Raw genomic sequence first — 10,258 nt, 5'->3', positions numbered from 1 at the left:
TTGATGGTGAGGAATGTTCAATTACAATTTTTCTTTCAGGGAACTAGGAAACGAGGGAAATCTTTGAATGTACTTCATGATAACCCTGAGTTTATCAAATCATTTAAAGTACTTGCTTCGACATCTGATCTTCCTGAGCAAGTAGTGCTTTCTTTAAATAAATTTGTATGTCTTCTTTATGGTGTTCAAGGCAAGTGTTCTGACGAATGCATTCTCCAGAATGCAGATAGCCTGTTTTGTACATTAAGAGAACGAACTACCAAGCAGCCATCTGGAAGAATTGTTTGCAATCGCACATTAAATGTTCAACCTCCTGTAAGGCATGGATGGTGAAGTCTGATTTGTAATGTACTGACATTTGCGGTTATTCTGATTACAGTAACTACGCCTCTGAAAATGACGGCCCAATAAAAGAGCCGGATGAGTGTGATGATAGCGATTATGATGTCTACGATACACATGAAAACTTCATAAACGATTTCAATGAAATGTTCTATTAAGAATGCAATGCTCAGCAGTGTGTACAGGAGCTAGATGGCGACCAAGGGTTTCTGAGTACGCAATCTCATGTGCCAATTTGTTATCGTTATATTATATACACCAAAGGTGAAGGACTCAATTCAATTTCAAGAATTGTTTTTGCATTTTTTAGTCTTTTTGTTCATCAAGCAGCTATTGAAAATTAGTAGCTTAACATATCATTTCAAATTAACTTAGAAAGATTTATCCTTAATCATTATGTAGCACCAATTTTTAAATATGAGCCTGCAAATTTAGCCAATTTCACACAAAGCAATATGGCGGATATAAAAATAAATGTCGAATTTTTGATGGCTCTAGCACTCTTGATTGCAAGTTTTCAGGGTTTAAACAGGCAGATTCATATTAAGTGAGTACATATCAGTACATCTATGTTGTTTTAACTTAGTCATGAATTTCTGCATCTCAACCTGAACAATAATCCACCATAGAATACGGCCTATTATGGGTAACTATGAAGTAACATTTTGTACAGATAAAACTATTCATAAAAACAAGTTTAAATTTTTCGAAAAACGAAACTATAACGCGTTACTAATGAATGACGCGAGTAAGAGTGAGAAAATAGTGTTTGTAGGCTATTTCTCTCTCAGAATTGTATTTAACAATGCTTAACATATTCCTGTGCCAGATATGAAGTTTTGTAAAAAGAAAAAAGTTATCGTATTCCATGTAAGAAACCATGGAGGCAAGGCTTAATACACTAATTGCACTGTTCAGCAGCTTGGCTATTGTACATATTGAGCGTGGGGCACAATTTCATGTTATATCCTTTGCAGCATTCTATACATTATACTACTAAAGAACAGTTACTACTATACAGTATACTACTAAAGGACAGTTATAAATCAACAAATTTTGTGAAAACATAAAAACAGCCATTTTTGGACCAAGAAGTTTGCTTCCAGGAAAATAGGAAGAGTATGGCAGTTTACCTGTATGATTTTTCCAATGAAACTTATCAACAACAAATTTTGTTTTCTTAAAAAATGCGGGATCTCGGTTCAAACAGTACTCGTGCAATCTGCTGGCATTCTCGTAAATGACCAACTCTGGCGCTAAAGAAACAAAACTACATATGCATATCATCAGATACATTCGGTTATGTTACTGCACTGACAACTCTGTCAGGCCACTACGTAACTTACCATCAGGAAAACGTGTTCGTAAAATGGTAAATGGGATATTTGGTGATTCGTGATCCCTCATTATTTCGAATCCATAACATATACCTGAAAACAAAAAGGAAGGCGCAATGTCACTTACTGCAATAGTAAAACAAATTTTCGTTGGCGGTGTTCATCGTGTAAAGACAGTGGGGACAAAGAAAACAAAATATTCCAGGGATCAAAGTGCCATTCTTCTCCTTGGGTCTAGTAACTTTGGCACAATCTCCCTGCTGTGTCTTCTTATTGTCAAGAACATAATTCCCTCATTGAACCAGTTCTGGCAGACAAGGTATATATCCAATTGATGAATTTTGAGACACAGCTGGTAAGTTGTATGGCAAATGCCACTGACCGTCCTTGACCTCGAACGGACTTATAGCCTTTTGTACTAATTCCTTTGGCAGCGGAATAGTATAATAGGAATTTCTTCGCTAGTCTCAATGACGTCAAACAGTAGGGGCACTTCTTCATGAAGAAATTTTAAATCAGTCGAAGGATTGTCTTTTGGATTGGCTCCATCAGACATCCTGATCAAGAGGTCCAAAACTTCTTCTTTGGGGTGCACAATTGCGCATAGTGGTTTGTCTGAAGCCAATGCTGCCAATAATCTTCTGCACAAGTTTGGACAACTATTGATAAATCCTTGCTTCTCGAACCGTTCAAGTAGTTCTGTATTCCAAGAGTTGTTCCATCCATCACCACCTTTTGGGGAATTTTTCCACACAATTCACAAAAAACGCATTGTCAAAATCAATATCAAGCAACCTTAATAACAGATAATTCAATAACTTAATAAAACAAGCGATCACTATCTCAATGGAATATTCATATTTTACAGCTGAAAATGAAATGATGCTTACCGTATCATGGCAATGATAGCGAGGCGAAAGGTCCGTGGGCGTTTCGTAGTAACAATTTAGTAATGTTTGTTTTTATATTTAAGAACCACATGGTTGAACGGCTTTGGTTGAAGTGAACGGCAGGATTAATTACCCAATCAAAACCCAGTTGAACAGGATGGCTCAAGAAGAGCTAATTGATATGGTCAACGTTGTTCATCAGTTCTGCGTATCTACCATAGTAATCCAGGTTGTTCAGGCTGGAATACAAGAGCTCCTCCCAGCATGGAATTGTCATACCATTCCAGGTAAATTATTAATGACAAATTGATAATCATAACAAAAAGGTAGCAGAAATTTAACAAGAAAGAGTCTGACATGCTACGGCAACAAGTGACCACCCAAATCTAATCCAAGCACCTCTCCCCCCTTAAAAAAGGACCCATCGTGAATAATCCCCGAATTCATCGGGATGCCCTATATCTTTCATTTTACCATGTTATCAGTAACAAAAATTTTCATTCTTTTGTTGTTTAGGAAAAGGTAAGCCAGTAGAGCTGATGAACAACACTTACAGGGGAGTATGTGTACTTCACGGTACTGAAATTCCCCTTCCTGAGATTGCTGTTCAACAGTATGAAAGAAGTGGGGGTCAAATAAAAAGTTTTGGTAATTTTGGAACTGATCCCTTACTGGAATTTCAACATCTTCAAATAATCAGAGACAAAGAATTCAAAAGCCGAAACCCTAGTTTTGCTACGATATTTAATGAGATTGTAAATAGTAAGCCAAATTCCTTTTTTAATGCTGTAATTAGTTTTATTAACATTACAACACACCTTTCCCCTTCAACATAAAAAATAAATATGAAAGAAATATACATAATCAACTGTTACTTTTATTTTATGGCATTAGTGCATGGCTATATCAGACAACATGGTTTTGAGTTTGTTCCGAATACATAATTTACTCATTATTGTCTCCTGCGAGTTCTCGAAGACTGGTAAGGAATTCATGTATGACAACCAATCGAAATGTGTGTGAGTAACCCCAGTCAGCTCTGCAGTTTGGACAGCATTTGTCAAAGACATTACTACCAGTCCCATACCACAGTTGCACACAGGATTCGCATCCTATTATTGAACCACAACATGTTGATGCCAATATTGGTACATCCATAGGTGCCTTGTGACATATCTTGCATGAGAAATAGTCTTTCACTAAGTTCTTTAAAGCCATAGGAACTGTGTTCTCTTTGCTAAATTTCAGAACTTTTGAAAGTTCTGCGTTGTTTTCCTTGAGCACTTTTTGTATTTCATTCAATTTATTCGAAATTTGAAGCGCACCAATGGATTTTCGTTTTTTTTTTCATACACTGCTGATAATCTTCACTGTCCTGCTCCTCTGAATCAGAACTGTGAATAATTTCTGCTTTGCTTCTCCTTTTTCTTTCTGGTTTCTTCACAGCATATATTTTTCTTGAACCAGTCTTCCAAAAGGCAGTGCCTTAAACAAAAATTTGTCATAATCTATTGACTATGTGATTACTTTGTAAAGTTGATAATCTTCATGAATTTGGCATTCATGATGAACATTTCAGTATGTATCATATCGTTTTTGCAAACTACAAGTAACATGACAATATTTGAGAATTTTACCTCTTGTTCCTGGTTCATCAATATATTGAAAGCCACCATTCGATACCAACATCAAGTTGTTCTCGTTGAAGTTAGTTTCGGCCATTGCCAGCAAGTGTGCAACATTCGCATCCTCTTCTCGATGTATTGGTATAAACGTTTGCTTGGGGCTGGAAGAATTGATGACGGGCTTTCCAGTCGGTGAGAGATCGGCGAAAAGCACTTTCACCGTTGCTTTCGGTTTTACGCTGTTGCTCTGGCTTGCATTGCTGCAGAATCCAGAGCTTCCTCCCGTTTTCGATGCGTTTAAAGCCCATGGCCTACTAGCGATAGTCGAGAAAGAGTTGGTCGCGAAGGGGGAAGCACCGAGGATAGCACGCGAACCTGGACCGTTTTCTTCACCCGCAACTTCGAAGCTTGTTCCATCATCGAATCCAACAAAGTTAAATTTTCCGCTGTCGTTTGGAAACTCCAGACGCGTCCCAAACTCTTCCTTGATGGAAATTGTGCTTGGGATGAACTGCAAATATAAGTTGAAAGTTCTTGACTTACATGATATTACATCAAGTTATTTTGTTACATTTGTAATACATACGTTAAAATATCGTCCTAATCGTTCTGCTGTTACAGTGGACTTTCTCATATTCACTTCTTTCTCGTTACAAATGAAATTGTACGATGGATCCATTGCGTAAATTGCGCTATCTGCCATTAAGGTTTCCCAGTTGACACACGTTGACGAATCTTGGAGCAATGTCAATGCAGAGCAGTGGGTGAATGAAATGTGCCGGTTGTGGAAAGGCAATGCCTTTACTGACGTGACAGGGAGACATACGGTAGCAAAGTACTTCCCGTTGCACCACTCACACATACTAATCAAAACGAACAATGGAGTCAACTTCCTACAATCAGCATAAGTAGGAAATGATAATTTAATTAAGTGAAATCAAGGAACTTTTGCAAAGAAGTAGGAAGCTAACACGTTGTTGCTCTATATCAAGGCGTTTGGGAGGTCAAGGTTCACGTCCTTTGCTATATGTCTTTGTTACTTAATTCTTATTGTTACTCTGGCTGGTAGAAAAATGAAATATTTGGTATTTTATTTTAGAAAAAGTGTTGTATCATTAGTGTATTATAATTTTTCATTGCAATTCTCTAAACATATGATATTCATTTGGTTATTTTCGACATGCAGTTAATGTCATGTGCAGAACAAAAGCGTCGCACACTCATTTCGCTTAGACCTCGAACGCCAGGATTTGCTCGTCGCAGTTCCTCGCTTATTTGCTTGTGCGTCAGCTTTTTTCTCACGACTAGATCTCTGACTGCCTCGACACTTACTATCTCATCCATGACTTTCGCGAAAAAATACTTTCGCGAAAAAATGTTGCACCGAACGACGTAAACGACAGCCAAAATGTGCTCAGATATTTTATATCGAGCATAATATCGTCATAAAATAAAGTTCTCAAATGACCGAACGCTGTAGACTTTGACTCCCCCCCCCGTTCGGCCATAGGAAGTCTGTGCACAAAGCAATGTCGCATTAAACTTATAGCAAAATTTGATGGATTTCAGAATGCGTAAATTGGTAATTCATAGGTATATTTCAACAACTCAAAATCAAATTTTTAAAGTGGATTTTACTTTTATATTAATCAAATGAAAATTGAATTCGCAAAAAAATGTGAATTCAATTTTTGAAAATTGAATTCAGGATGTGAAGTTAATTAAATATTTGTATTTGTGAATTTAAATTTTGAATGAACGAAACGCCCACGGACCGCGAAACTTGGCGTAAGTTATTTCCTTTGGGAAATTCAAATTACCCGAAGACACTTGCCTTTGTACATATGCAACATAATATTTGTACATAGGTAAACTGAATAAGAATAAAAAAGAAAAAACATTCAAAAGAGATAGGGCAAAAAAAGTGAATAATGGAAAACGTAGCTACTAATGATTCGGGATATTTTCTTTAAAAAGTACCTCGACGTTATGAAAAGCAGAATGTATTCTTTTAGAATGGCATGAGATATTGCATATGATCCAAACCATACAATCCTGCTTTCAATGCCATCATAGTGCTTTTTCGTAGCACAAGGAGCAACGTCAACAATACACTAAATAATTTATTTAAGTCAAATAATTATGAAGTGAAGCGTAACGTATAACAAATCAGAACTTACCCTTCACATCATGGATTGAATAAAAGTATGCAACTGAACACAAGTCTACGTACAACCATTTATTATGAATAGAACGTTTATCCCACTCTGCACCACAAGAACAAATACCAGATGGTGCCAAAATTTTATGACCATTTTTTTCAGGAAGATCAGTCAAATCGCTTGCATCATTCTCATTGGCTAAAATAATTAAATTGTAATACTTACAAAATGCTAGAAAGTGCTAAATACCATTCCGATAAAGGAAATAGTATATGTAAAGCTAAAAGTATGTTCACCATTGCAGATTATTTTGCATACCTGTTTCAAATAAAGAAAACCTTTTCTTTGCTAAGTGTAGCCAATTCAAAATAGACGCGCATCTCTGGTGTAATTCCACGGGAAAACTTAAAAAGTCTCAATGGAGAATCCATTTCATTCTCTTCAACGATTTGCATGGCTTTTGCAAGGGTTGTCACATGAATGCAATGATATGATGAACAGTTGTAACATTTTAACTAAGGCTTTGGCGGCGTTACTTTTGAATACACAAAAGTACAAATCCCCATGGACTGTCAACTGGTTTTACAGCAATCCACTGAACCTCCCTGCACACTGCTGTAAACAAGTCCAAGTGTTTATTTGTGCTTGTAAAGCTATGCTGGTTAACGTCCACATGTCGTAAGAACAAGGTTAACCAAGGGTCTTGTAAAAACACAGAAGGATGACTTCACGGTTTGAAATGTACAATAAACTGATATTTAATGATTAAGACATTTCCTCCCATACCACATGAAGAACTTTACATTGAAAAAATAAGCCAAATACAAATTTGAGACATTCACTACATGCAATGTCAGATTAATATGCATTAGTTTTCACATCTTTGACAAGGGTCTTGAAACAAATGGTATGCAAGTGTAAGTCCAAAGTTTGCAAAACTGTTCAGACACCTTATATCCTGAAAGAGTAACACAACACTTACTTTTTCAATAAAATCTTTGGCTTCAATACCAAACTTTCTATCATACACAACCAGATATTTTTCCATTGCTAATATGTGTATGCAACTGGGATATGGTATATCTGACAAACACAAAAATGTTGTTTGGCCTGTTTTAATAATTTCATTTCAGTAACATCTATTTTACGTACCTTTTTGAGGATCTAATTGTATATTGTTAGGTAGGGCTTCAACAATTTGCTTTCTACTTGCATCACATGAGCAGCACAATATCCAACCATAGCCATCAAGCAATAGGTTGGGATATCGATGTACAAATACAAATGAATTATGCTGAAGAAAACAATACATGCAGATTATAGCACCAAAAAAAAGAGTATTGAGTAATATCATTTAGTTGGGTATATACCAAACATTGAAATTACAAAAAAAGAGTATTGAGTGATATCATAAGTTGGGTATATACCCAACATTGAAATTACAGAAATAAAATTTGACATCACCATAATTGTTCTTTTGTTTGCATTATAATCATGAACAACAAAGGATTGCTGATGTGATACATTTGATGCAAAGTCAAACTGTAACAATAACCAGGTATAGTGGCCAGTGGGTGACAAATGACTCTGAAAGAGCAAGTATACAGTAATTATTAATGTTCACAGTTTCAAAAATATCTATTGTATTATATTTTTATGTTTGTTGAGCACATTTCTACCAGATGTTAATAAAGTTTTGCTACACAGTGTTTTATGCATAAGCAATCATCAAGCATATTGTCAATTTATAACACATTAATAGCATGACTAGTGGTAAACTGTATAAAGTATAACTGTATAAGTGAGAACTACTTGACTAAGTTGACATGGTTGTTGTAATTCCTCTGTAATAATAGAGATAGATTGATTTGTAAAGATATCTTCAGAGTCCTACAAATAAAGACCATTATTTAATTTAAAATATGTCCAGACTTTTAATAAGTGTTGAAATAATGCATGCCTTCTTTAAATTACTTCAAAATTTTTCAGTTTTTTCTAGTGAAAGCAGTCATACATATAGCCATTTCCAATGACTTTCATGAGAAACAATATCAATATGTACATTACAAACCTGTGTTTTGGTGGTTAACTCTTGGTGCTTGTCATAATTGTCAGCAATATGTCCACTTTGTTCATTCTACATATAAATGAAAAAAAACCCATGAACATAGCGTATTTTTATATCTACATAGTTTTACAGTATATGTAAGCTTACCAAATCCACAAACTCATTTTCTTGCTCAAAAAATTGAGATTCATATGACACACTGTTATTCTATTAACATATATGACATTTTGATTAAAGGATATAGAGAATCCAGACTTGAAATTGGAAAATGTACTCAGAATAATTGTTTTTCCTTACACAACATTGCAGACATGCCGACCCCAAGGAATACAAATCCTTGAGATTAATGCAGAAAAACCTGGAGATCTGGCAAAAAAACTGGAGATTTCTATTCTTGTATACGACATATTTTTAGATGGATTTATTAGGCAAATGGCAATGATTACCTCAAGTGTTATGCACAAAAATTTTAACTGGCAGCCATTTTGTGTTACATAATTATAGGAGAAAACGAAAATCAATGTCATGCCCAGTTCCCGGCGCACCGCGGCTACAATACGTTATGTTTTGAATGCTATTCATCGATTATTTCTTTCCATGCTATGAATAAAAATGCCAACAAACTTCCAAAAGCCTAAGCTTTAAAAAAACCGGGAGATTTAGTATCTTTGTCAGGAGGTCGGGAAAAATGCAGCAAAAGAGGGAGTCTCTCGGCGAAACCTGGAGAATTGGCAGGTCTGATATTGTTGGCACAAATAAATTTGTACACATACTTTTGTTAATATAACTGTGGTAATAAATATAAATTAATATGAAATTGTGCATCGTCTTTGTGTGTTTCCTTTCCTCTGCATGTTATTGTAAAAGAAGTCATTTAAGCATCTGAATTTCTTCCTGAATTGATACATTTTGCAAGTGTACCCAAAAAATAATACCCCGATTAATAAAAACCAGTACTGCACATGTTCTTGGATTGACAAAGTTAGCCTAGAATTAGTCTAAGTACCATTCTCCCAGACAGACTTCTCCGATGGATATTTAGAAAAGTACGAAGCATAGTATTGAGTGACTGAGCCCTGTTGATCAATTGCCTTGCTTCGAACTCAATTCTGTTCAATGCTGTTCGCACTCAATTCTATGGCTACCTAACAGAAAATAACCTAATCTCGTCAAAACAGTTTGGTTTTCGACTGAAATTGTCGACGGTCACAGCTTCTGCACAGTTTATTGACCAGTTACTCCTCGGCATGGAGTAACTATTATAGGAACCGTCTTTTTAGATCTGACAAAGGCGTTCGACACCGTGAATCACTCCATCCTGCTACGTAACCTGTCTCTTCTTTTCTTTCCGACAGAAACCAAGTTACTTGCTGTGGCAGAGCTCAATCTGACCCAGACACAGTATCTGTCGGAGTTGCCCAAGGCTCAATCTTAGGCCCGCTATTGTTCTGCCCCTTTTTGACTACGGCGATATAATATGGGGAGACCGGGGCAACACTACACTTATGACAGAGCTACAGATCATTCACAATAAGGCTGCGCGAATCATTTTAGATCTTCCCCCTACTGCTTCCGCGAGCGATGCACTTTAAAAGCTCCATTGGAAACCTCTAGAAAGGCGGAGAGCCGAGCATCGTGCTATTTTCATGTTTAAGGTAGTTAATAACCTTTTTATGCACACTTTTTTCACTGGTGTTTTACAGTAACTATCATAACTATAATACACGATCAAAGCGAAATATCTGCAAATCATTCGCATACAGATGATGGGGCCACTGGATAACAATAAATTTTGCAGTGGACGTTTGGAATTTCTTACCCCTTTCCTTAAGAG

General features: G+C 36.1%; 2 protein-coding genes across 2 annotated transcripts; one reads left to right on the top strand and one right to left on the bottom strand.

Annotated features, from left to right (window-relative positions):
• The first annotated feature begins 2,575 nt into the window (after positions 1 to 2,575).
• Positions 2,576 to 3,433, top strand: LOC124449189. The gene is given in 4 exon segments (XM_047000135.1): positions 2,576 to 2,599; positions 2,653 to 2,674; positions 2,677 to 2,856; positions 3,086 to 3,433. Coding segments are annotated over 4 exon segments (546 nt in total). The 3' UTR covers positions 3,406 to 3,433.
• A 3,706-nt stretch (positions 3,434 to 7,139) lies between these two features.
• Positions 7,140 to 7,913, bottom strand: LOC124448705. The gene is made up of 3 exons (XM_046999646.1): positions 7,821 to 7,913; positions 7,509 to 7,650; positions 7,140 to 7,439 (listed from the first exon to the last, which is right to left on the bottom strand). Exons 1-3 carry the CDS (start codon positions 7,821 to 7,823, stop codon positions 7,225 to 7,227), a joined length of 360 nt encoding a protein of 119 aa, XP_046855602.1. The 5' UTR covers positions 7,824 to 7,913; the 3' UTR covers positions 7,140 to 7,224.
• Positions 7,914 to 10,258: the final 2,345 nt, after the last annotated feature.

Source organism: Xenia sp. Carnegie-2017, unplaced genomic scaffold (assembly GCF_021976095.1).
Source record: "Xenia sp. Carnegie-2017 unplaced genomic scaffold, XeniaSp_v1 HiC_scaffold_23, whole genome shotgun sequence".
NCBI classification, from domain to species: Eukaryota; Metazoa; Cnidaria; class Anthozoa; order Malacalcyonacea; family Xeniidae; genus Xenia; species Xenia sp. Carnegie-2017.
Note: the sequence above shows the minus strand (reverse complement) of the source record. Positions and strands in the feature narration are given on the sequence as shown.

Excerpts from the sequence above, each read along its gene's own strand:
- LOC124448705 (XM_046999646.1), bottom strand. Across the intron at positions 7,440-7,508 it reads ACAATTAGATCCTCAAAAAG|ATATACCATATCCCAGTTGC; the intron begins GTACGTAAAATA and ends TGTGTTTGTCAG.